Source organism: Phascolarctos cinereus, unplaced genomic scaffold (assembly GCF_003287225.1).
Source record: "Phascolarctos cinereus isolate Bilbo 61053 unplaced genomic scaffold, phaCin_HiC Scaffold_4;HRSCAF=312, whole genome shotgun sequence".
Taxonomy (NCBI): domain Eukaryota; kingdom Metazoa; phylum Chordata; class Mammalia; order Diprotodontia; family Phascolarctidae; genus Phascolarctos; species Phascolarctos cinereus.
The window spans coordinates 14,898,273-14,925,427 of record NW_027555847.1 but is presented as its reverse complement, the minus strand read 5'-3'; the positions used below and the strand labels follow the sequence as shown (position 1 = coordinate 14,925,427).

Genomic DNA, 27,155 nt, shown 5'->3' with positions numbered 1-27,155 from the left:
CACACAGCAGGTGCTTAATAAATGTTTATTGAATGGATGAAAACACATTTATGGGAGAAATCCTGCTGAGAGTTTTCCCCCAATCCTGTCTGGCTTCCCCATCAGCTAAGTCTTGACCTGGTTTTGTTTTCTCTATTTGAGCAGAATCCCTGGTTCCCCCTCCTCCCGAGTTTAGCTGGGTATAGTGAAAGATAAACTTTGCCTTCCCAGGTCTCCACAGCAGCTGCCCCAGATGCATCTACCCTTTGGTCTGCCTGCAAGGGTCTTAGCCTCTTTTGTATCCTGGATGCCTTTGGCCGTATTTTAGTAGTTGGAATACTAGCCAGTGGAAAAGCTAGCTCTTCTGGGACCACTGTGGGGCAGAGCTGGATTACATCAGGGGAAGAGAACTAACAGTCATTCTTCTCCCCAAAGAGGAACCACTGACTCTAGAAGCCAGGATTCCCCCTCCAGCACGGGCAGGGCCTGAGGCTGTGCAGTTTAACCCCTTCCTTTTCCAGATTAAGAAACAGGCCCAGGGAAATAGAATGACCAGTTCAAGGTCACCCAGGTGACCAGAGTCAGGGCTGGCATTTGAACTTAGGTCCTCTGGGGAATGACCGGGAGGCAGCTTGTCTCAGACAGAGAGCAGGCACGCTCCAAGGTGGCCTGGAGTGCTCTCTAGCTCCAATAGGGCAGCCTGGGTCCCTGGTACTTGGGAATTAAAAACTAAGAATGAGGCATGATTGGGACCTTGGGCTGGGTCTCCTGTGCCACATGGACATTCTCATCTAGTCAGAGTGGAAAAGACTGTGCTAAGCACTTATACTTTACAAATATGACCTCATTTGATCCTCACAACCACCCTGCCAGGTAAATGCTGTTACTACCCTATAGTTCCTCAGTAGAGGAACCTGAGACAAATAGAGGGTAAGTGACTTTCTCAGGGTTACACCGCATCCATATGTGAACTTAGGCCTTCCTGACTCCAGGTACAAGCGCTCTACCCACTGAGCCACCCAGCTGCCCCAGTACACAAGTAGAAAGATCACGGTCCAGTCAAGGGAAGGGAGAGAAGGAGGGGTGGGAATATGAATGGGGCTGAGTTGGGAGTGTGAAGCAGATGCAGCCAGGCAGAATGGGAGCATATTACAGAAGCTTCTGAATGCCTGGCTGGTCCCGGTAGCACGTAGATGCTTGAGGAATTTACAAAAAGACAACCTCCTCGGGGGTGGGGAGAGAAGGTGTCCTGGGGACCTGCTAATTCCGGTCCCTCTGAGACTGTACTTGGGACTCAGGGGGCTTAACCCATCGTGGTATGGGAGTCATCCCATCCTGAAAACCTCTGAGATGACAGGAGGGGGGTGTTTAACCCAGAAATGGCCAAGCATTCACAACTAGAGTCAATGCCAGCTTTTCTTGGTAAGTCACACCACCTCGATGGTCCTGTTCTCCTCTGGGGGGGATCTGGATGAGATGGACTCACTCTCAAGGTCCTTTCAGCTCCACATCTCTGATCTGAGGATTACCAGGAAGCCTTGTCCTTCCAGGTGGATCCCCACTGGGACACCACTAGTTTAAGGCTGCCTTGCTGGACTGACTTGTGGCCCTGACCATCACAGAATTCAAGACAACTCAAATGGTAAACCCTTGTGTGCCTGACCTCATGCTAGGCTACAACGTACTGGAGAAATGAGGAAAAGACGCCTCCCCCTCCCCATAGAGACGCAGAGAAAGGCTCAAGACAGACACAAAACACCAACATCATCTAGACCTATGTAGGTTAGTGAATGTTTAATCTCTGAATGCTTGCTACTTCCTTGTGCCCCAGGACCTCTTCTCTGCACTCACTGCCTTGAGGCATGAGAACGGGAACCCAAGCACGGTGGCAAAGACAAGTCGGGGGAATTGGGATGGGTTGGGGCAGCGTCTCTGCTTCGGAGATCAGGCCTGGACTAAAGAAGCTCTGAAGTTCTCTCCCTCTGAGGCAACGATTCTGAGACTCTGTACATGCGGATAACTGAGAGTTAACTGTGACCTAAGGAGGGGCCCACAAAGTCACAGCAGAAAGGAAGCTTCTGCCTCTGCTCTGGGGCAGAGTGCGCGGAAAGACGGTCGGAAAAGCAGGACGGAATGACCACCGAGGACAGAAAAGCCAGGCTGGGGGAGGAGAGGGACAGCTGCTGCTTGAGCTAAGGTTGGTCAATGAGTTTGGGGAAGGGCTGGGACGAAGAGCCCAAGATAAGATGCCTCCTCTGTAAGGGGAAGGAGATGCCGGGGCTTTGCCCCCAAATAGACTGGACCCAAGCCCAAGGATCTAGGCGTTCAGACCCATAGCTGGCCCCTCCCCCTAAGGAAGGGCCCAAGAGACAAGTGTCAATGACTCGGGTGAGACTGCCAACCCAAACTAACCCAGGGGAAGGTCTTTCCATGTCCCTGTAACAGACTCCAAGAACCATAGCATTTAGAGTGCCTAAGGGAGCCTAGATCGTAAGTCCATCCCCCTCCCATTTTACAGATGAGGAAAGTAGACCCAGAGAGGATGCTCTGCCCAAGGGCACCAGGAGTAAACAGCAGGGCCGGGACTCAAGCCCAAGGAGGCAGAGACAGTAGAGATAGCGCCAGACAGAGAGGGGCAGTCAGCAGGAGACTCCACCTCATTTTCCAGGGAAAGCGGATTCTTCTCCGGGAACTCCCAGCCCTCCTGGCAAGGCTGCGTGTCACTGAGGCCGTACTGGTAGATGTCATCAAGGCTCCAGCCTTCTGGGGGTGGCGCATACATGAGGTAGGACTCAAAATCACCTGTCTCAGTCCTAGGCACACTGAGATTCAGCCTGTCCTCAGCGGTCAGGTTCGGCCCATCGTTCTGGACCTGGCTAGCAGCAGCACAGTGGTGGGGCTCATCCAAAACCACAAAGGGCTGGGCCAGCATGAAGTAGGCCGTTAAGAAGTTGGGGATGCACATAAGGACAAGGAGCCAAATCTGGAAGGGCCCGAAGCCCCCGATCTCAGTCAGGACCTGGGCAACGTCAACAGCCATTGTCAGCTCTGCTCCACTAGACCCTCTGAGGCCCAGACCAGGAACGTCTGGTCATATTGGTAACAGTGAATGCCTTTAATGTTTAATCTGGCTTGGGTTAAGCCTTATCAGCACCCACTTGTAAAACCAGGGTGGCCTCAGTGGTCTGGCCAGGGATGGGAGCTAGGGAGAGTGATGGGAGAGGCAGAGGTTAGGGCCAAGGGGGTTGAGCTAAGGCAGAGGAGGGAAGGGATTCCTGGGTACAATGAAACACAGGCTGGAATGGAGGGAAGTGAGGTAGCAAGAAAGCCCCGGGCTGGACACACAAAGACACATTAAGCCCCACATACAGTAACCATAATCCTGTTGGGATGCGTGTTGGGGGACGAGTGCCTCAGTCAAGAAGCCATAAGGGGAATTTGTTGCCCAGGGGCTTTGGGAGGGACTAGAGGAAGGTCTGGACGAACAGATACAGGATGCACAATTTGACTGTGGCCTAAGCCTTCAAGACTCCAGCGTAACTTCAGACTATGCCCTCCACTTCACCAGGAAATCGGCCCCCACCCATGGCCTCATCTCCCTCGCAGCCAGAAGGTGCGGTGTTCATGACCCCACTAGTCTTGAACGCCCACTCCACTTGCTGTTCAGTCTTTTAGAGCTCTCGACCCAGTGCCTAATGCTCCTGATATTAACATTTCATTCAGGGCAGAGCAAGAGAGAATTCTGGTGACTCTGGACAGAAGGAGCCACTCCCTCCTCCCCCGGCAGTCCCTGGGGATGACCACAAGCTGGGACCTTCAGCCCAGTCTGAGAGCCTGCTCCCCTCGCCCTACCACGCTGGGCACAGGCCAGAAAAGCAGCTCAAACAGACCTGCCGCCTGGGCCTCTCCCCGCCTGCCTTAAGCAGCTGCTCTGCTACAAGAAAGAGCCCCCGGGGCAGCCAGGTGGCACAGTAGACAGGGCACGGCCCTGGATTCAGGAGGACCCGAGTTCAAATCTGGCCTCAGACACATAGCACTTCACTAGCTGTGTGACCCTGGGCAAGTCACTTAACCCCATTACCTAACTGCCGTGCCCCCCCCCCAAAAAAAGAAAGAGCCCCAGCCACGGCCCCAGACAATTTGTTCTTTATTGATTAAAAATGAGGGGAACGTGCAGTAAAATACAAAGTCAAAAAAAAAAGAGAGAACAGCTGACTATTTTACATCTTTTGTCGTTCAGAGTACACAACTGTGTGAGGAGCCTCCGCGTATGCCTACAGCGTCGTTCTAGTTCTCTGAGGAGTGACTAAATGAGTAGGAGCTGGCTCTAAGTCGGGTTCAGAAGTTAACCACCACAAAACCCCCCACAAATCCATCAGCCATGTTAGACAAACCCTCCGTCCCATGATTGGCACTGGCACTTATTCTGGGCCTCACAGAACGAATGCCCTCGTGCTGCTCTCCCCACCCCCCCCAGCCCAGCTACCTCGGGGATGGCACCCGGATCCCCGAGGGCCCACGAAGGAGGGCGCCGGGGGAAGGAGCCCATGTCTTCCCGTGCAGTTTCCACCCCACAGTTTCTCAGCACCACCATACAAACAAATCAACAGAGGCATGAGTGCACGCCCAAAGAAAAATAAGAATAATACTGTCCTGGGGCTTGCGAGCTGTCTCCCTAGGTCTCAGTGGGGCAAAATCAATTTTTTAAAATAAGACAAAAATAGCCCACTTCCTACCTTCTCAACTCACTACATGGAATTTCTGTAGCAGCTTGAGGCGCCTGGGGACGTAGGGGCACCAGGAGCAGGGGCCGGCTGGCCTCCTGCCTTCCCCCAGCACACTCCCGTACAAAAAGCTAACCAGAGAGAAAGCATCACTCAGCCGCTTTACGATGAAGGAGGTTACTATGGGATTGCTGGAAGCCAAACCGCATGCTTGGACCAAAGAACCTCACTCTCTGCCCTCCCCCACACCTCAAACTCATCCAGATCCACACCCAGCCCCCCACCCCCACCCCCGTGGGTCCCTCCCTTTCACTGCTGCTGCTGCTGGGGTCTCCAACTCTCGTCAGATCTGCCCCTTCCCCACCCCCCATCCCAACTTGGCAAAGGATGAAAGGGGGCAAAGGAACTCCAAGGCTCACAGGAACGTGCTAGAAGAAATCATTTGAGCCGGGGAGCCTTCAGAGGCCACAGAGAGCTCCAGCTTGGTAATCAGAAGGCTCGGTGATCTGAATGCCAGGATGGTCTCTAGTCACCTGCAGGAGGCAGCCCCCCACCCCCCCAGCCCCTCCATCAGGGAAAGGCAAGGCTGGGTCAGCAATCGCAGGGAAAACTCCCCCACAGCCAATAGCAGGATATGAAGGCCAGTTGTGAAATCATAGAAAAAAACCCAACCCCATAGATTCCTCCCACATTGTATTACAAGTGTCTCATTTATATGATTTCTGTAGAAATCCAAATCAATACTGTCTCCTCCTGAACCCTCACTGTCCTGGGCACATCTCAAAGCAGGGCTGAGTTGGTGGAGAGGTCTGGGTGCAGGCGGGGGCAGGGGCTGGAGGCAGGCCAGGCTGGCCTGAGAACCACGACTCTCCTTTATTGCTGTGAAAGCCTCAGCCTTGTTCCACACAGACCCTTTCCCTCACCACTAAGAGGGTCAAACTCACGGGAGAAAAGATGTTGGGATCAAGGGGAAGTTTCTTTTAATTTATTTAAGTGGTGAAAATCACCACTTTCCCAATGACAAAAGTAATGACTTGCTTGTAGTCACTCTGGGGAAAAGTAAGCCGAGGGTCTCTGGGAACTGGTCGAGAGGTCCTCCCCACTCTGCCCAGCCTCCCCCACCCCAAGTGACACTGGGCAGGGGGCCCAGGGCGAGCCTGAAGGAAGCAGCCACCTGGGAGGGTGCGGCGGTCGAGAACGTGAGCGATAAAACTGGAACGTGGCAGGCCAATGACATCAGAAACTGTGCTTGTGGCGTCCTCATATTGGCTGCTAGGAGTCATATCAGGACCAAAGGAAAGAGCCCCCAGGTAAATCCTCTGGCTCACGGCTACAGTGTGGCCACAAGAAATCCCAGCCCCTGCTGGGCACCCCACGGGGCTGGAAGAAACAAGGCCTCGCGCTCCATGGCATCCGTCAAGTAAGGCAATAAGAGAGCGGAAGGCCCAGCCACGGGCATCCGTCCGAGCGCCTGAGGCAGGGCACGGCGCCACTTGTGCAGTCACCAGCTTTACAAACGGAGCGCGTCACGGCGACTTTGGTGAGCTGATGCCAGACAGCGGTGATCCGACCGGGGCAGGGAGAGGGCAGACCTGGGTTCTTTGGCAGTAGTGAATTTTAGGCCAACAGAGCGATAGAAACATGATGAGTGGGTTCTCTGTGGGGAAGCTTCCTCTGCGCCCGCAGCTTAGCTGATGCTGAGCTGTGCAAATCCGATAAGTTTGCCGTCGTCGGGAATATCTGAGCCTTCAACGCCAGATGCCTGAGGACCAAACAGAGGAGAGTCTGGGTACTGGGGGGGCACCTCACTGGACTCTAGACAGCAGTGAGAATTAACCTAGGAACTGGAGAGAAGCTGGGCCAAGGTGTGGGCTGCTGGGGGACCAGGACCGAATGCAACTGTCCCTTTAAAGAGAGATGGGGGCAGAGCATTAGGCTCACGTGTTTGGGGAAAGAGGGCACCTGAGGGGGAATGGAGCAGCCAGGGAAGGTTCTCAGGAGACCACGGTGAGGGACTGGGCTTTGCAGAGTCACTCGGTCCTCCTCCCTGAGAGCAGCAGGGAAACAGTCTGCGGAAGAAGGAGCAGAGGCCTCCACGAGGGAAACCCTGTCCTCTGCAGGAGCTCGGTATTCTCACAACCCCACTAGGGAGGGTGGCTGCAGGACTACAGGGACTACGCTATAAAGCGAGACAACTTCATACAGAGAGAAGGAGGGAGAGAGGAGGGATAGAAAAGGGAGGAAGGAGGAAAGGAAGGAGAGAAGGGAGGGAAAAAGGAGGGAGGGAGAAGGAAGGGAAGAGGGAGGGAGGAAGGAAGAGGAAAGGAGGGAGGGAGGGAGGAGGGAAGAGGAAAGGAAGGAGGGAGGGAGGGAGGAATACCAGTTTGAAAGTGACAGAGCGATTGGACTGAGGTTCTTCCACAATTTTCTGCAAATTAGCTGCCACTGTAATCACATAAAGAAAAAATGTTAGGCCAAGCAGTTCCACGCTCCCCACTGAACCAGAACCAGTCAGCAGCCAAAGCCCACCCTCATCACGCCCCTCTCAGAGTGGTACCAAAGCCGCAGCATCCCCAACTGTGCCCAGTCACACGGAGGGGTCTCAGCCTCGCCTCTGAAAAGCCAGACTGTGCTCACAGTGGGGGATAGAGAAGCCTCTGGTGCCCGGGGGACAGCCTGCCCCCACCTTCTTTCCCTCCCATTCCCTAGGGCACATCTCTGCTGGCTCTGATCCACCTGCAGAACTGTGATGCTGATGGCATCTGGGCTTCCAGTCAGGCCTCCTCCACCATGGGCCTGACACTTCCAAACTCATTTCTATCTGTGACTTTGCTAGTGTTTGGCCAGGGTGGTCTCCCATAGGCCCCCAGGGCAGTACTCATTTAATAGCACGATGGCTTAGCATGAACAGCCCTAAGAGGGTCTGTCTGGGCCTGCCCCCAAGCACCCAGTGAAGGCTGTGCTGACTTCCTGGCAGACATGCACGCACAAGCACAACGGGACACAGTTACCTATGACTAGGTCTCTGCCATCCACGAGGCCGGCAGAGATGAGTTCCTGTGACACGCCATCGGCTGTATCTGTGAAGACAAGAGAAGGAGACGGCGTCCTGCTGACTGCCCAAACACAGGCTCTGGGGCAGGGCGGCCTGTACAAGCCCGGCAGAAGCTCGCTCCTAGCAAGAGCCTAGAGGAGTGAGCATCCCATGGGTTCTCCAGAAGCAAAGCAAGGTCCGGTCAGAAAGACATATTCCAGGTCACTAAAAAGCAGAAACTCTAAAGATCAAGGAGAAGCAGCAATAGGGAGGCTAGGAACATTGGATCGGATGGGGCCCAGAGCCCCACCAAGACCCCCTCCTTCTACCAGGAGCCTCCAGAGGAGGCGGGATGGAGGAGCACAGGGGGCTCTGTACGGCCAAGTCAGTCACTCACAGTATGCTGGGTGAGGACCCTCAGGGCCCATCTGGCCCTGCTCTCTGTGCCTCTTCCTTCGTCTGTAAAGTGGAGGAATCGCTGCCCTCTGCCCAGACAGTACCTGCTAAAGCACCTTCTAAACCAACGTAAAATACGCACATCTCTGAAGGTAAGACAGTGTCATCTATTTTTAGGCGAGACCAACACCAGATTTGAAGCCAAAGGAACTAGATTCTTTTTCAGATTCAGCTACCATGTTGTTCTTCGACCTTGCTGGGTGAGCCCCCTGTGTGTGTGGGGGGGGGGGGAGTCAGGTGATCTCCGGTTCCCTCCTCGTGGAAACTCTACTTTTCCAGGGGCTGTGTGACCTTGTGGGGGTGCTGGGCTCCGGCCCCCAAGGACCAGAAACCAAGGCCTGTAGAGGAGGGCAGCAGAAAACCCAGCAGGGAGGGCCGACAGACAATGGGAGAAGTTCTTCAAAGGGAAGAAGGAAGGAAAGAGATGGGAACAAGCTGGCTCACAGGTCAGAGGATAGAAGGCTGTGACAGAACCTTGGAGCTATGCCACAGGATGTGACAAAGAAGCAGACAGGGGCATTCGGATGCTGCTGCCAAGGGCTTGGCCCAGCACCACAGACCCATTTCCTCCTTTAAATAACAAACTTTCCTTCCAGATGGAGGAGAAATGTCTCCCACTACAGGTGAGGAATAGGCCAAAAAGGAGGGAGCTGGAGCCCCCAATTTCTTCTTCAGCGGAGAGTCTCCACCATGGAAATCACCCAGACTTCATTCTCTGCCCTGGGGGAGCTTACACTCTTGGAACAGAGCCAAAGCACTGGCTGGTGCCCCAGGGAGGAGCTCTGGGGAAGTGACGAGGACAGTGTGGTGGAGAGCATCTAGTGCAGAGAAAAGGAAATGGCAAGAGGGAAGACCTAGGGAGGACCCTGTTCTAGCTCAGGCAGGGACAGGCACCTGCCTCCAGGGGATGTAGATGAAGAGTGTAGGGAACACGTCACCAATCTGGCCCGGAAATGGGATTCGAAGGGATAGGAAGCCACCTGTGGAGGAAATGTTCTCGGGGGCAGCTCCTCTGGAGCCGGACCTCCACCGAGGCACACGTGGAGCCCGGGCCGCGCCACCGGGGATTCTGCGACGACGGTGATGCGTGCTCTGATGCAAGCCCTGGACTGGGGTTGGGGGGGCGGTGCCCAAAGGTTCAGAGGAGGGACAGGAAGCATCTCACCAGTAACAGAGCATTTTAAAGGGGCAGTCTGCTCGGGAGGGATGGGGAGCTCCCGAGGACAAACTCCTGGGGATGGAGGCAAAGTCAGAGCAGCCAACGCTGACCTGGGTGTGGAGGGAACACAGTGACTCCGACTTTAAAAGATGGGCATTGAAAAGGAAAGCAAAGCAAAGCAAAGGACAGACGCCCCCCATCTACAGTTACAGCTGCTAATGCTGAGGGCCACAGAAAGGGAAAGAGAATAACCAAAGGAAGACGAGGAGGCGACACCTCACCACTCCTTAAGACGATCGGCTCCGCTGTTGGCTCTCAGATGCACTCAATTCCAAGAGCATTTATCAAACCCCACCTGTGTGCCAGCCTGGCCTCGACAAGCTGACACTCCATGTGGGGGAACTAACACGGCCAACTCGTGGCCAAAATCTACACGAAACAAACACGTGGTAACTTCAGGGGCTGGGGGCAGGGGGCAGAGGGCAGAGGTCTGGGAGTTGGACCGCCATCGCTAGGGAATGGTGCAAAGGTCAGTGTGCTGGGAACACAGTGAAGGAGAGGAAAGGGAGGTCAGTCTAGAAGGCAGCTGGTTCCAAGCTGTGAAGGGTTTCCATGCCAAACAGAGAGCACAGATTTGGTCCCACAGGTAACAGGGACTTGGTGATGCTTCCTGGGCAGGGTAGCGCTCCCCCCGGGCTGACTCGGCAGGGTCACGCTTGCACTGTCGTCATATAAACTGGGGAGCTGTGTGGAGGGTGGGCTGGAGGGAGAGTCCACAGAGGCCTACACCTGGGGGGTTGCTGAGAATAGAGGGAAGTGGAGAAGGATGAGATGTTCAATGGGACTTGGCAAATGAATGAATGTGGGGGGTAAGGAAAAGTCAGGAATAGAGGACGCTCTCGGCATGTGAACCTGAGTGACCACAAAGATGGTGGTACCCTCCACAGACAAAGAGAAGTTAGGAACAAGAGTGTTGTGCTTTTTTTTTGGGGGGGGTTGAGATAATCAACTCCACTTTGAATTTACTGAGTTTGAAATATCTATAGGGCAGCCAGGTAGGAAGATACAGTAGGCTGGTGATATGGAATTATAGCTCAGGAGACAGATAAGGGCTAGATATGGAAATGTGGGAACTGCCTGGATGGAGGTGAGAACCAAATCCACGGGAACTGATGAGTCATCAAAACAGAGGCTGTGGAGGGAGGGCCCAGAACAACGCCCAAGCACACAGCCATGTGAAAGGGACAGAGCATGGACGGTGGTTGGCAAAGGAGCCTCAGGAAGCCTGGTCAGACAGTAAGGAGAACCAAGAGAGCACGGAATCATGAAAATCCAGAGAAGGCACCCTGTCTAGGAAAAGGAAGTGGTCAACAGGGTCAGAATCCAGAAAGAAGCGAGGAAGAGGAAGGGCCATTAGGAGAGCAGTCCTGAGCGACCCACAGAGACCAGTTTAGTTGAGTGATGGGACTAAAAGGCCCAAAGCAGCCGAGCCATGAGTAAGGGATGAGAAGGAAAGGGGAACGCAGCCCCCCAGGTCCCCCAGGGCCACTCTCAGACAGCAGACCATGCTCTTCCCCCAGGAGCCTCTCTGCTCCTCTAACGAGAGCACAGAAGCTTCTCCACTCTGGTTTGTTTTCTCTTTTCAAAGAAAATACTCTTTGAACTGGAAGGAGAAAGAAGGAATGTTGGTCAGAGCCAGGAAACACCAGAGAAGTGGAGAGACGTTCAGGCAGCATCAAGCCGCCAGAACGGGCTGAACTGTATCCTCAAGTACGTAAAGCAGTGGCCGTCAGTCCAGTGAGGCCGATGAGCTTTGATTGAACATCCCTTACACGGCAGACCCTCGGGGTGGGCTGCTGTCATTGCTGGTGATCTCTGAAACATCCTGGAGAAGGAGGACGGCTCCAGAACAGAGGATCAGACCAGAGAGCTTAACCGGGCCACAACAGAAGACGGGGCTATCTCAGCATGCAACAAAACACCCCCCTCTGGAACCAGCTCGCAAAGGACCCTTAGATTTCAGCCAAGTTCTCGAGCAAATCCGCCATAAGCTTGCAGGGAAGCAGGAGAGTACAGTCAATGGATGCGGAGAAATGGCCACAGGACCAGACCCCAAAGAATGAGAGAGAGAGAGAGAGAGAGAGCCTCAGACCCTGTCTTTGGCCCTGTACTGGCCTGTAGCTTGTTTTCCCAGTTACTAGGCAATCATGGTTAAGTGATTTGCCCAAAGTCACACAGCTAGTTAAGTGTCAAGTGTCTGAGGCTGGATTTGAACTCAGGTCCTCCTGATTTCAAGGACAGAGCTCTATCCCCTGAGCCACCTAGCTGCTCCTGCCAGTTAGTTTTAAAAAAGTTTTACTGATGCATCTTTGTTTTCACACAATAATCATACCTCAAGAATCTGCCCCCCATTTCCACTGATCTTTCTTTACCAAACACATCTGTTCAGCAAAACCATCTGATAAGAAGACTGTACCTGGTGAAGCATGGGACACTTGTGGCTTACCATTATCAATAGAGAAGAAGAAAAGAAGTGTTTCTGAACACCAGGCAACTGGAAAAAAAGATCCCATCATCGTAATTCATCGGCACTCTCATCTTCAAATGCCTCGTTCTGGTCCCCGGCTCTCCTCCCTGCCTGTTCTGAACCAAGGCTTTCACGTTTCTTTGAATTCCTCACAGCATGCTAATGTTCCATTACATTCCTATACCACAATTTGTTCAGCCACACCAACTTATGGTCACTTTATTTCCAGCTTTTTGCTTCCATAAAAAGCATCACTATGAATATTTTCACACATAAGGAGCTTTTCTTTCTGTCCCTAATACTTTGGGATGACAAAGTCAAAGGCTCTGAACAGTTCAGTATGCCGCTCCAAAGCGTTCTCCAGAACGGCTGGCCCAATCCATGGCGCCATCACAAGGTTCCACAGCTCCAACAGCATTGACTATTTCCTCCGTTTATCATCTTTCTCCCTCGTGAGGTGATGAGGCCACCCCCCACCCCAGTTGTTTTAATTTGCATTTCTCTTGTGATTTGGAGTGTTTATCCTATGGATACTGATACTGGAGGGTATGTAGAAGAGGCGAGCAGGACGGTGGGAAGCCTAGACCTGCCATCGTCCTAAGGATCAGTTAAAGGAAGTAGGGATGTTTCACCCAAAGTGAAGACTTGGGGGGAGGGAAGGGACGATTGCCGTCTTCAAGCAGTGGACCAGGGATGTGGACAAGGGATTACACTTGTTCTGCTTGGTCACAGAGGGCAGCACTGGGAGTAAAAGGAAAGGCTGCAGAGAAACAGACTTCACTCAAGACCAAAGACAGAAAGAAAAGCTTCCTACTAAATTAGAGCTACCCAAAGATGGAATGGGCTTCCCCTCCCTGGAAATTTTCAGGAGAGGCTTCGTGCTGACTGAGAGATGTCTTGGGCAGGATTTCTCCTGAGGTTCAGGTTAACTGAGATTTTCAATAAGACGCCTTTCACCTAGATAAGTGTATGTGTCTGTCTCCTCTTATCTCAAGGGTCCCTTACAACTGTAAGAGATTTTGAGACCAGGACGGGAATGACACAAAATACACTTGTGCTGGCCCAGGCCTGGCCCTCACACAACTCAAACAACACGGACCTGCTTCCTCCCTGGTAGAGGCTGATGGTTTGAAAGAAAATGGGAAAAAAAAAAGAGTCGTGCAGGTTGCCCAAGGAGAATAATTGTTCTCTCCCCATGGCTTCTCCCTGTTATCTCCCTTCCTTCTGTCTGTAATCCTCTTGTCTGGTCTCATCATTCCCTTCAGAGTCAGGTAACAGTTTTCACAACCAGAAAGAGATGGGAGAAAAGCATCCACACAGGAACGGCCCGGTCCTGGTCCTCCACACGAGAACTCACATTTGGATGGTTATCTGAAAGTTTGCCAAGTCTCATACCAGCCGTGCAAAGCAGGTAATGCCCATATCATTCCCCCCATTTTATAGATGGATCACACAATCAGTGTCTGGGGTGGGACCCAAAGCCAGGTCTCTCAAAGCCTGGAAAGCGCTAATTTACTATCTGACATGGTCCTTTTATTATCCAACTTGTATGTGCCATTAATCAAAAGGAAACTACGAACCAAGAAAGTTTCTACCTCCCAAAGCAATCAATCATTGTTTAAGCTTAAAATGTAAACTTCCTGGCATTTCAGGATGTGAGCACATAATCCCTTAAAGGATCACGGACCTTTGTGCTTCTTAGGCACGCAATGACAGGATACATTTAGAAATCATTTTCCTTCATTATACTGTGTTACCTCACCTCTTCCTGGAGTAAATTCAAATCGGATATCATTAAGTTCTTTCTTTGAATTCCTATGAAAGAGAACAGAAAACGAATTAAAACCAGAATGTCTACATCTGGGTACACACAGCAAAAGGCAGTGAGCTTTACCCAGAAGAGCTCCCTCTCCCTTCCTCCTCCGCTTTCTCCCCATGGCCACTGAACACCCCGGGGTCTGCCTCTGGGGGACGGCAAGCTCACTCCCACCACCTGCAAATGTTGATTCATTTTGAACTTCCAGCCTTCGATCCAGCTGGGGGGGGGGTCATTTTTATGAAGCAAGGGAGAGCATGCTGTACGAGCCATGAGAATCATACGGTTAGTCTGTCACTGGGCAGGAATGCCCACAACCTCTCGAGGTGACTTCCCAGATAATTTCTATTCACTTAGGCTTATCCTTAACATCACTTGCACGTTTCGGTCACAGAAATACTGGCATGGTCCACACCCAACACCTGGACTGGTCTGAGATGGGCTCAGTAACACTGAACGTAAGGAGACCATCAGCTTTCGGAAATACAAGAATCGATGGACTGAGAAGCCTGCGCTTGTGCAGACAGTGAGCCTGGTGGCAGTACAGAGATCAAGTGGGTGGCTCAAGCACACACTGGTTCTTTTCTCAAGTGGGGAGTCTGATGGGTACATCAAGTCTCCTCTAGGGGAACAAGCTGATGGCAAATCTGGAGCTGGTGGGATTGGGAGCTGGGAGTAGGGAGAAAACAAAAGAAGAAATTCCAGGCCCTTCCATGAGAGCCCAGTGCACCAGAGGCTCTGACTTCCTGCCGAGGCCTGTCCAGACCAGGAGAACAGGCCCTCGGGCCAGATGACCAAGTTTCACGTGGCTCCTGCTCCTCCCTAGTGTGAAGAGCTCCTTTTCATCTATTTTTCCATGGAGCTGCCATAGAGTCAGATTCAGATGCTCTGAGTTCAGGTTCCAGCTCTGACATTTACTAGTTCTCTAACTTCTTGGAAACTCAGTTTCTCCCTGTAAAACAGGGATAATATTTATACTACTTACTTCCTTTACAGGGCTGCTTGTGAACAGTTACATATATCAAAGTGAGCACGAAGGTAAGTCACTTGGGCCAATTACCACAAGAATTAGCAAGTGACTTCAGGCCAAGGAGGATTCCCTGTGAGCACTGGATTAGCTAGCCTGCAGGAGAAGAATCAGGAAGGCCGAGCAATTCTTGGTCCCTTCCTCCTAACCCACCCAAGCCTACCAAATAACACACCAGCCAATCAACGTTCCGGAAATGTGAGGCTCAAGACTTAGAACAGACTGTCCTTGCCTGGCTCCCCTCCACAATGACCTTTCCCTCAATTTCTGTGCTCTGCACTTGAGCACACAATTCTTCTGACCCTGCCCTGATTCAATGCAGTTTCCACGGAGGACCATCTCGTTTTCTCATCTACGGCAGTAAGACCATGATTTGCCAGTTTCATTGTATATTTCATCACATCTGGTTAGCAGGCCTTGCTACAGCTGCCTGGTCAACGGAAAATTCATCAGAACGGCCAATGTGTAAGCCTCACTGGAGATGTTAACGTGGAACGGTAAGGCCGCTTTGGGACCCAAAGGCCCTCAGCACCCAACGCCTGGGGAAGTCAAATCATATCGCTTTCAGTGTCTTCTCCCCCAAAGATCTAACGTAATCCTCATTAACTACCACAGAAGTCCATTCAATGAACAGACAGAAGAGCAGTGGATGGAGTAACATTTCCAAGTAATAACAGCGGAGATCCTGGCAGGTGTTGGCAAGCGGGGTTGTCACAGGCTGTGTGGGGGCGGCTCTGCTCCTGCAGAGTAACAGAGTAACTGATCACAGATGTCCCCTAGGAGCCTGGGGCTTACTCTGCTGGCACCTGCACTGCCTGCACAAGAAGAATGGCACCGTTGTTAAATGTGTTATGAAAACACCTCCAACGGGCAAGACTTTATCCGTCTGCGGGCACATCCTGAATCACTTTTGCTGCAGCAACTGCGGGATGAATTGTCTAGGGAAGCCGACGTCATTAGAGGAGGCTCCAGAAAGCGGCCTCCTTCGTGGCGTGGGAGGAGGCAGTGACCGAACAAGTCCACGCGGGCTCCCTGCGGGCCCCTTCCTCCACAGAGGGCAGCAGAGAGGAAGCAGCGCAGGCCAGCGGGAAGAACGAGGACTCTGGCATCTGAGGCCCCAAATACGCTATGGCCATTACAAATGTATTTTTCACTCCACATGAATAAACAAAGAGCAGGGTGGTCCTCGGCCACAACAACCTAAAGCGGGGTGAAGAAAAGCCAGCCCACCCTGTGACCCCCGGCCACCCCAGCACCTCCATCCACATGTCCGTGGGGCCTCCTGGGCTGCCCAGGAGCCAGGTCTGGTGGCCACCCCCAGAGGCTCTTCCAAACTCCCGAGGTTATTTGTGGTGAAAACGGTGAAAGGTACACATCCCCCGTAATCTCTGACCAAAGGAATATGCCTTTTCTACGTGCCCAGGAACAAACCCCGCCTCTATTCTTGGGCTCCTTGATGCCAGGCCGCCCATTGATCTGCCCACTGGGCTCTCCTGCAGATGGTCCTGAGGAGCAGGGGCGATGCGCACAGAGCAGCCACTCCCCCAAGCACATCCTGCTGATCCCAGGTCAGGCCAGGAGTCATCTTCCTCCTGTCCAACAGGCAGCATGCTGTCAGGACTTACTTCTGGAGTGTAAATGAAGCTATTGACCAACAGGACAGCATGCTCCAGAAAGGAGGCACTCCCACCTGCCTCCACCTGCAAGCTTTTAGAGAAATGTAAGGCAGGTCAGGGTCTTCAAAGAAGCAGTGATCGACTTACCTTAACCTTAGTACCAGACTGATGGGGACCTTGGTGTCTTGGGAACCTGCCCCTTCTGATGGCGGAGCCTAGGGAATCATATTCAAAAGGACAGCGTCACTTCCAACCAAGCCTCAAGCACTCAGACGAGTCTAGGGAGCAGGGGAGCTATCTGGCTAATGATCAACAGCCCAGTTTTTAGCTTCAGGCTAGTTTCCCATTTCCCCAGTACTCTTCTGGATCTCTTCCTACAGCTTTCAGCGGGGTGTAGGTGGGAGCTTAAGGGAACTGAAGGTAAGCCAAACACAATCAGGGAAGCCCTTTTCCTAGGAAAAGAAAAAAAAATCAAGCCACAGAGTTTCAAGTTTCAAAGGGACACTGTGGAAGGAACGCCTTGACTACTTTCAAAGAATTTCTATTCTGGTCACGCCAATATGCCACGTATACAATAATCCCAATATAAGGCAGAATGTGATCAGAGCTATAATAAGGGGGCTTGGAAGGTAAGAGAAAGAAGGGATCACTCGGAGGAGACAGAGCAAGGCAGAAGGCAGGAAGTCACCATGGAGCCTCCATCACTAGACTGAAGCCTTGAAAAAGAGGCAGGATTTCAGCATATGGGCAGAGATGGGGAGGAGGGAAGATATGGCCCAGGGGAGAATGACAGACAGAAAACTGAGGTTATGTTCAGGAAATGACAGACTGAATACTGGCCAATATGGCAGGCAGAGTGTGTGTTCACCTTACATAAGAGGCACAATTCTTATCAAGTCACCTGTAACAACAGAGGAGTGCGGTTATCTGTGACTTTGGACCGTACGCTGCAGAAACAAGAAAGTCACAAAGATCTCTCTGGATAGTCTCACTTCGGGGGTGTGTGTGTGTGTGTGTGTGTGTGTGTGTGTACTCATATGTATGTGTGTATTCCAGGAAAATTGGCTACAAGATAAAATCTGTCTTTCCAGTGACTTACAATAAGACCAAAGGGGGAAAACATCTTGAAATGGAATCAAAAACTTTTGGCGATGAAGAGGCTGAGACATGGCCAAGCCTCTGTGTGCCAGGGAGTGCTCTCAGAAGCGTCTCCTCTGTGGTCCCTGTCTTTGGCCCAGATCTCCCTCAGGCTGGGCCTTCTGTGCTCAGGGAGATCTTTCTCTCTAACGGAATCCAGCGGCCAATATCACAGACAGCTGGTAAGTGTTCACAATCTGCTTTACTTTATCATTTCTGTCAATTCAAAATTCATAACTGAGTTTATTTAAAATAAGGTTAAAAACTTCACTTGTATAAATAGGGATCTTAAGGTTAATTTCTAGTAAGCAAAAAGTATCACAGACTGGCAAATAATATCGTTATGATTCAGAACAATAATAAATACAAAAAACCAAACTGGCAGATGAATTGTTCTGGGCTGGTGGATGCTGCTGAGGCGGGCAGAGTGTGGCATGGTTTTCAGCATGGGGGAATCAACCAATCAAAAAGCCTTTACCAAGTACCTTGACTGTGCCAGGCACTATGCTAGGCACAGGGGATACCAAATGAAAACCTGCCTCACCCGCCAGAAACACAAGAAGTGCAAAGTACTTGACTGGTAGGGAGAGGACCCCGCCAACCCCGGGGAAGCAGGAAAAGCCTCCTAAAGGAGGTGGCAACATCCACCGTGCAAGTGACCCTCGAACAAGGGGAATGAGCTCTTCAAGATGAAGTCAGTGGCAATGCAGAAAACACAACCTACTGGCCTTCCAAGGGCAGGAAGAAGGTGACGGTGGGAGGTCACCAGACCCTGAAAACAGAGGTAACGTGGCCTGAGACCACGGAGCCACTGCTTGAAGGAAAATGAACAGGAGTTCTTAATTTTTCAAAAGGAAAGCTCAGAATGGAGACTATACATCAAAGTCTATTGTTCTATTTTGGGGGGAATGTCAGCACCAGATTAATTTATAGTCAGGGAAAATATACAAACTGGTGAAGAAAGTCCAGGGTGGCGACCACACTGGAGAGCCTTTTGGAATTAGGCCCAAAGGGATACAAAACCGTGCACAGCCTGTGACCCAGCAACAACACTGCTAGGGCTGTGTCCCAATGAGATCAAAGAAAAAGGGAAAAGGACCCACGTGCACAAAAATATTTACAGCAGCTCTTTCTGCAGTGGCCAAGAATTGGTGCCCATCAATTGGGGAATGGCTGAACAAGTCATGGTATACTATTGTGATGGAATACTATTGTGCTATAAGAAATGACAAGGTGATTTCAGAAAAACCTGGAAAGACTTACAGGAACAGATACAAAGTGAAGTGAGTGGAAGCAGGAGAACACCGTAACAGTAACAGTGATACTGTACAATGAACAACTGTGAATGACTTAGCTCTTCTCAGCAACACAATAATCCAAGACAAGCCCAAGGACTCGAGATGAAAAATGCTAGCCACCTCTGAGAAAGAACTGGTGGAGTCTGAATGCAGAACGGAAGCATGCAACTTTGTTCACTTCATTTATTCGTTTGTTTGATTTTTCTTTTACAAAGTGACTAACACGGAAATGTTTCACATGATTCCATATGTATAACCTATACCAGACTGTCTACCACCTCAGAGAGTGGGGGAAGTAAAGGAAGGAAGGAAGAGAAAATCTGAACTCAAAATTTTAAAAAACAAATGTTAAAAATTAGTTTTACATGGAAGTGGAGAAAAAATAAAATATTATAAAAAAGTTAAAAAAAAAAGAAAGAAAAGCCAGGGTGGCAATTTTGCTGGTGCTATTTTAGGTTGAAAAGTCCAAGTGGGCGAGGCGTACACAGCAAGGCCCTGGTGCAGGGGAGGCTGAGGCAGGAGTGCCGGAATGCAGTCTGGCTCACACTGACTGGTTGTCTACACCAAGTCTGCTGGATCCCCCAGGATGGTGGATGCCTGGAGCAGAGGGCTACAAGGCCACCTAAGGAGGGGGGAACCAGGTGAGAAAATGAAGCAGATTCAAGCTTTCATGAGACCAGGAGTGGCTGCTGCAATACTAGTCTAAAAATAAAAAAGGCTAGCATGGCATTTAGTAAGAGCACCAGATCTGGAGTCTGGGGAGCTGGATTCCAATCTTGGTTCTCCTATTGGCTATCTGAAAGGTCACTCTCAGTCCTCATCTGCAGAAGGAGTAAGCCAGAACAGGCAACCTCAACAGCTCCTTTAGGCTCATAGCAATATTATTTATATTGCTTCTACTCCATGAACCCCACCTGCACCTCAGTCCACTGAAAATAACGCACTGCCATTTTAAAGATGACGGGGAGGAGACACGTAAGCAGAATTTCCTCCAACTAGAAACAAAACGCCTCACTTGGCAGGCCGGTCACAATCCTGCTCTACCACATCACGTCCCCCAGAGCGTCCGTCCCTGCATCGCTTGAACAGTAACACTGGACAACCCTGCTGACCACACCACACCCAGCACATTGTGCTACGTTGCAGAGACAACCTCGGGAGTTATCTCAATCTCATCTATTTCTTTTTCTTTCTTTCTTTCTTTTTTTTTTGCTAGGCAATGCGGTTAAGTGACTTGCCCACGGTCACACAGCCAGTAAGTGTTATGTGTCTGAGGCCAGATTTGAACTCAGGTCCTCCTGAATCCATGGCTGGTGCTCTATCCACTGTACCACCTAGCTGCCCCAATTTCACCTATTTCTACTGTCATTCCTGGTACTGAGGGACCCGGCCAGAATGTCTGCTGTGCGGACGGAGTCTTGGAGAGCCTCCCCCTCGTCTTTCGCGGCGGTTCAGCGCCCTACCCACCCTTTCTTCCCCTTACGTTACTGCTTTCAGGCTGCAGACATCATCGCTATGCCCTCGACTTTTGGAGCACCCTCACGTCCTGAGCTCCAGTACTAATTCCCCTAATCAGGAGTATCGTGCTTGCTCACTGGCTTCCTAAGAAAAGTCGTTAGAAACTTTGTGGCATAAACTAGTCAAAAGGAAGAGGGGCATGCCCACTTTGGGGGCATGGGGATCTTTTGGCCAAGGCAATTTTCAGAAAGTGACAATTCAGCTTTACTCTCCTGCACTGGGCTCCTGAACTAGGTGTGAATATCTCCCAGCAGGAGGGACGCAGCTCTCTCCTGGCTTCCCAAGCAGCTGCTGTTTTGGACAAGAAAGCGTCAAGGATTGGGGGCAGCTAGGTAGCACAGTGAATAGAGCTCTGGCCTTGGAGTCAGGAGGACCTGAGTTCAAATCTGGCGTCAGACACAGAACACTTATTAGCTGTGTGACCTTGGACAAGTCACTTAACCCTGACTGCCTCACCAAAAAGCGGGGGGGGGGGGGAAGCATCAAGGAACAGGCAGCTCAGAGTTATGAGCAGGAATTGAATTCACTCCAAGCTCAGGTACCTTGGAGAGTTCCTTTCACAAGGTCTTGGACTTAGAGCTCAGGGATAAGCTAGGCCAAGGCTTTCACTGGATTGAGGCCTAGAAAGGGCCAGAGACTTGCCCAAGCTCACAAAGGCAGTAAGGAGCACAGCTGGGGTTACCATGTCCCTTGGACTCCAAATTCCACATCCTTTCTACAGAAGCATCCCTCTTTTGTACCACTATCAATTCCAAATGAGTACACTCCCCTTAAAACCCTTCAGAGAGCCCTTTTCTTTGGGGAGAACATCTACGGGGAAACCCAGGACCAGAAGGTGACAAGGGTCACCTGGCACGACCTTGTATCAGTACAGGAATCCCTCAGACAGGTGTGACCAGTGAGGGGGAGGTTCACAACCTCAGAGCAGAGGCTGGACAGCAAAGCTGATGCCCTGCAGCTTCCATCCATTACCACTGGGAGCAACAAGGCAGGAGTGCCGAGGCCGCTGTCACCTCTCCCCCAGCCTGCTCTCCCTTCAGGTAAGTCCACTCGGTGGCCCCTTCCCCATTCTGCTAGTGCTCCTCTGGATGGCGTCTCTTCCTGAAAAGGCACCCCCCGACAAGTGCTGTGCATCTTTACCTGCCCTGCTCCTCCTGCTGGAGCTGCGGGTGCCTGTACAGGTGGCGGGACAGTGATGTGAGTGGACTGGGCAGGAGTCTGTCCAGCTGGCTGAGGTAGCTGAGCAGGAGACAGTCCTGGAATTTGGAGTAAAGTACCCACAGGATCAGATGGAGGAAAGAGCTGTAACACAGAAATGCGGACACAAGGCTTCAGTGAAGGGCCCAGAGAAGCGCATGAGCTTCAGGATGGGGAGCGGTGGCAGCGCCATTTTGCCTAGGGTGCCTCCCGGCTTCTACCTCACTATGGAAGCCCCAAGGGAGGTTAAGGCACTTCTCGGCCACCACCCACCTCCCCTCACCCCAAAGAAATAAACAGTTCTCTAAAAGAGGAGTTCAAAAAAGATGTCCGAGCAATCATGCCTTCTACACGCAGCTTCCTCCCTTTGCCTGAGAAGCTACACTCTTCATTCCAGACTTTCCAGCCAAGCTTTCATCAGTAACTGAGGCAGCCTGGCCCCTGAGGCCCATCTCACCTTGATTCAGAAGCCAGCTCACCTCTCCTCAGATAGTCTGGCATGGTGAGGGACACGGCACAGAGGGCAGGCCAAATGGGGCTGGGGGAGAAGGAGGCCCAGGCCAGATGGAAGGCAAGGAGCAGAGGACTTGGGAGAATGTGGGAACTACATTATCAGATCCTAGCTTGTCAACATTATTAGACATTTAGATCTCATTCCAGCAGTATTGGTTCTAATCACACAGACTTATCATAGTGAAATAAAGCAATGTAGGAATAGAGACAAATAAGTTTTAAAATGGAAAAAAGCCAATTGGACGGGGCTAGGGGCCTGAAAGCCAGATTTCTGTGACATGAAACAACACGCTGAGATCTAGAAACGAAGACGAGACAGAATGGTTGGCGCGACGTGGCCTCCATACCTAAGTGAGTGATGGAGCACAACAGGGCAGTAATTAGGAGGTGTAGGACATCCAGGCAAGAGCCACAATACAGCAACTCCTTGGGCTGATTTAAGCTGGTGAAACTTTCCCCACCCCGGGCAGCCCAATGGACAAAATTCTGTCCCTTCATCTGCACGTGGTCCCCAGAGACACTTTCAGATAAGTGATGCAATGGCTCCGATCTGTAGCAAGCATTCTCTTTGTCTAAACTTAAAAGTCAAGGGTCTCCAGCCTAATTCAGAACAGGCTTCTGTGACTAACTCCACTAATGCCCCCTTTAAAGCACAAAAGCAATTAGGAAAACATGGCACATACATACTTGGAACATGATGGTTTTGGTTAAGTTTGACCAAGCCGACTCACCTCAGAATTCGTTAACGGTTCCTTTACTCGAGGAGACTAAAGGAGAGACAAAAAACAAACAAGCCCTTATCTCAGAAGTGAGAACAAGGCAGGCCATTTACCTTCAGCCCCAAAGGACCGCCCTAAAACACACAAACCAGCTCCATCACTCAGTCATCAATATTGGAAACAGAAAGCTAAGAGCTTCTGAAATATTAAGTTAGATATGAAACATCTAGATGAACTCTGACCCAAATCAAGTGACCATGTCTGCCTCCCCTTTGAGGAAAGATCTGTGCTGGCTGACGGGACTCTTCCAGCACACACCTAGGCACCAACTGCCCCTTCAGTGATAGCATTCAACTACAGTCTGGAAGAGAAACATCGTGCTTAAATAGATGGTCTCATCCAATTTTAAATAGTATGAACTAAAATTCTGATTCTAATAACTGACCGAGAAATGATTTCCTCAAGAATACTTGTACTCCACAATAACAGCGGTAATACTGTACAATTATCAACTGTGAATAGCTCCTCGGTAGCACAACGATCCAAGACAATTCCAAAGAATTCAAGATAAAAAAAATGCTCTCCAGCTCTGAAGAAAGAACTGACGGAGTCTGAATGCAGATCGAAGCATATCGTTTTTACTTTCCTTCTTTTCTGTGTTTTTTTTCCTTTTGGTCTGTGTCTGATATGACTGATATGAAAATACATTTTGCATGAGTGCACATGTATAACCTACACCAAACTGCTTACCATCTCAGAGAGGGGAGAGCTGAGGAAAGGAGAAAATCTGGAACTCAAAATTTTTAAAAAACGAATGTTAACAATTGTCTTTACATATAATTGGGGGAAAATATAAAAGATTATCTAAAAAATAGAATACTTGTACCCCATTTTAAACTGTGAGGCTGAATAAGGAAGCAAAATGAATTCTCATTCTCAAAGCTGTATTCTTTGGCTGAGAAGTCACATCCGTGAGACCCCAAGATGGTATCTACTTACCCTGAGCTGTGAAATGGCCGCCTTCCCTTCCTCACTTTCTTCATCAAATTCATCATCACTCCATTCCCAGCCACCATCCTCTGTTTTATGAAGCCGGCCACTGGAGCCTGGCACTCTCCGAACCTGCTCAGCAGAAAAGTAAGATGTCTGTTGAATATTTATTGACGTGTCCTCCAAAAGAGGACAAAATCCAACTGATTCTTCTTCCTAACTTCAATACATTCTTTAGGTAGGTATTTTCCCTGCCTCGACCAAAGTCTCCCTGTGTGGCCTTCTCCTGCTATGACAGGGACCGTGGGGTCTCAGAAGCTAGGCTGCTTAGCATTATCAAGCTGGAAGTGCTGAGCAGGGCCCTGGGGAGGGCCCATCCACAAAACCAGCACTTTCCGTCCTTGGGTGTTTGTCTCCCACCACACAGAGAGGAGCAGGACCTCGGAGACCCCACGGAGGATGGGAAAAGGGATGGAAAGCAACAGTCATTCATCTAAAAAAATGATAATTAAGTACAAAGCCTACAAAAGTAAAACCAGCACGTTCAGTTTGTTGCAATAACAACAGTGGTTCCATCAGTACCATCATTCTTGAATGACTGTGTAAACAAATGAGGGCCAACTGCAGCTAGTTCACAGAGAGCCTCCACAAGGGGGCGGCACGCTGCCAGCCTGCCAGTCACGGGGGGCTCATCATGCAGATGAGCTCTATCACTGAACTACTTGCTTCATATGAACATGAAGTATTTAAAATTAACCAATTTTTGTGTCCAAGTTAAAAGTACCATAGTATGCCATATTTCTCACTGTAATTTATTTTGGCAGATATAGTATAACAAGCTGGTTTTCAAGACCACTGTGATTTTACAAAAAATGGAATAACTTGAGAATGGTTATAATTGCTTGAAATTTTCAATAATTACATTTGTCTTAAATTTCTAATGCCTGAACTACTGCAATAGCCTGCTTGGCAGGGGTAGTCTGCCTGCTGTAAGTCTCTCCCCACTCCACTCCCTGCCCCATTTGGCCGGTAAGGTGATTTTCCTAAAGCACAAGTCTGTCTGTGTCACCACCGGTGACACAGGGGCTTCCTTGAGGATTGAATATAAAATGCTCCATCTGGCATTCAAAGCCCTTCACAATGCAACCCCCTCCTACCTTTCTAGTCTCCTTACATCTTACTCCCCGAAACATACTCTTCCACACAGTGCCACCGGTCTCCTGGCTTCTCCATTAATAAGCCCTCCGTCTCTTGGCTCTGGGCACTTTCTCCTGGTTGTCCAGGCCTACAATGCTCTCCCTCCTCATCTCCACCTCCTGGCTTCCTTTAAGTCCCAGCCAAAACCTCATCTTACACAGGAAGCCTTTCTCATCACTCTCTCCCTTAATTCTAACGCCTTCTGTCTGCTCATTTTTTCCTATTCATCCTGTAGATAACTTGTTTGTATATATTTGTTTGCATGTTGTCTCCCCTATTATATTATAAGCTCCTTGAGAGCGAGACATTTAGAAATGCTGATGATTTATGTGGGTTTATTTTATATCCTGTTAGTTTGCTAAAATTATTGTTTCCACTAACTTTTTAACTGAATATTTAGGATTTTCCAAGTATATAATCATATCATCTGCAAAAAGAAATAATTTTATTACCTCATTGACCATTCTGATTCCTTTAATTTTTTTTCTCTTTGCTAGTATTTCTAATACTGAATAATATTAATGATAATGGACATCTTTTTTTTCCCACTTCTGATTTTACTGGGAAGGCTTCTAGCTTATCCTCATTACAAATAATTCTTGCTGATGGTTTTAGGTAAATGCTTCTTACCATTTTAAGGAAAAATCCACTTATACCCATGCTTTCAAGTGTTTTTTTTAAAAATAGGAATGAATGTTGTATGTTATCGAAAGTCTTTCTGCATCTGTTGATACATTCATATAATTTTTGTAGATTTTAGTTACTGACATAATCAATTATGTTAATAATTTTCCTTAAGGTAAAATCATCCTTACATTCCTGGTATAAATCCCACTTGGTCACAACGTAGAATCTTTGTAATATACTGCTGTCGTCTCCTAGCCAGTATTTTATTTAGGATATTTGCATCTGTATTCATTAACGAAACTGGTCTATAATTTTCTTTGTTTTTTGTTCTTCCAGGTTTACATTACAGTATATTTGTTTCACAAAAAGAGTTTGGTAGGCCTCTTTCTTTGCCTGTTATTGGAAATGATTTATTTCATATTGGAATTAATTGATCTTCAAATGTCTGGCAGAATTCACTTGTAAATTCATCTGATCCTGATGCCCTTTTGCTTTAGAAAGCTCATTTATGGCCTGTTCAATTTCTTTTTCTAAAACAGCCTTATTTAGATATTTTATTTCCTCTAATGTTAATCTAGGCAGTTTACATTATTGTAAATATTCTTCCATTTTATTTAAATTGTTAATTTTATTGACATATAACTGGACAAAATAATTCTTTATAACTGCTTTGATTTCACCTTCATTAATGGTATATTTACCCTTTTCATTTTTAATACTAGTGATTTCATTTTCTTTTCTTTTTAAAATCATATTAACCAATGGTTTATCTATTTTATTGGGTTTTTTTCATAAAAACAACTCCTACTTTTATTCATTAATTCAATGGTTTTCTTATACGTGGTTTCACTAATCTCACTTTTAATTTTTAAGATGGCCAACTGACTGTTTAATGGGGGATTTTTAATTTGTTCCCTTTTCTAGTTTTTTTAAAAAATTACATACCTAATTCATTGGTCTGCTCTTTTTCTATTTTACTGACATAAACATTTAGAGATACAAATGTTCCTGTGACTGATGCTTTGGCTGTATCCCACAGGTTTTGATAGAATGGTCCATCTTATTAAAAATGGCCTATCTTTTACTTTGTTTCTTCATTTCTTATTCACAAGTCACCATCTATAGCAAACAGCAGCTTGCTTACTCGGACTCTATGGCTTTTCACTGTTGTTTGAATGGTTTATAATTTTATTTCTTCTATAATCCTTAAGAAGCAATGTGGTATAACAGAAAGGACACTGAACTTAAGAGACAGGAGGCACCTGGGTTTGAATCCCACCATGAATATTTATTAGCTGTGATCACAGGCAAGCCGTTCAATTTCTCTGAGCCCCAGCTGCCTTATCTCTAACATTTCATTTGCAATAATCCCTGTGGTACCTACCTATACTTCATGGAGCTGTAGTAGAGATGTAATGAGCTTTTATATATAGAGAGAGAGACATATATAGTCCTTGGAAAACCTTAAAGTATTACATCAACAACGGCTGTCATTAATCTATACTTTGCAGCCAAGCAGCATGAAAGGAATATTGATGTTTAAGAAAAAGTCTTAGAGGGGTCAGCTAGGTGGAGCAATGGATAGAGCACCGGCTCTGGAGTCAGAAGGACCTGAATTCAA

General features: G+C 49.2%; 2 protein-coding genes across 5 annotated transcripts in view; both read right to left on the bottom strand.

Moving 5' to 3' along the window:
* LOC110197047 (solute carrier family 22 member 14) overlaps positions 1–3,019 on the bottom strand; it is a 67,864-nt gene extending 64,845 nt beyond the window's left edge. Inside the window, 1 exon segment of the mRNA XM_078151674.1 lies at positions 2,636–3,019. Within this exon segment, the coding sequence (XP_078007800.1) occupies positions 2,636–3,019 (384 nt within the window).
* A 1,090-nt stretch (positions 3,020–4,109) lies between these two features.
* The window catches only part of OXSR1 (oxidative stress responsive kinase 1), a 99,656-nt gene continuing 76,610 nt past the window's right edge, over positions 4,110–27,155 (bottom strand). The window contains exons 11-18 of one of the 4 annotated variants that reach the window (XM_020970558.1): positions 23,720–23,842; positions 22,733–22,768; positions 21,432–21,593; positions 16,486–16,553; positions 13,642–13,694; positions 7,715–7,783; positions 7,084–7,148; positions 4,110–6,465 (exon numbers count right to left, since the gene is read on the bottom strand). In XM_020970558.1, the coding sequence (XP_020826217.1) occupies positions 6,391–6,465; positions 7,084–7,148; positions 7,715–7,783; positions 13,642–13,694; positions 16,486–16,553; positions 21,432–21,593; positions 22,733–22,768; positions 23,720–23,842 (651 nt within the window). In that variant the 3' untranslated portion in view covers positions 4,110–6,390. The other 3 variants (XM_078152070.1, XM_078152071.1, XM_078152073.1) reach the window with 3 other exon arrangements.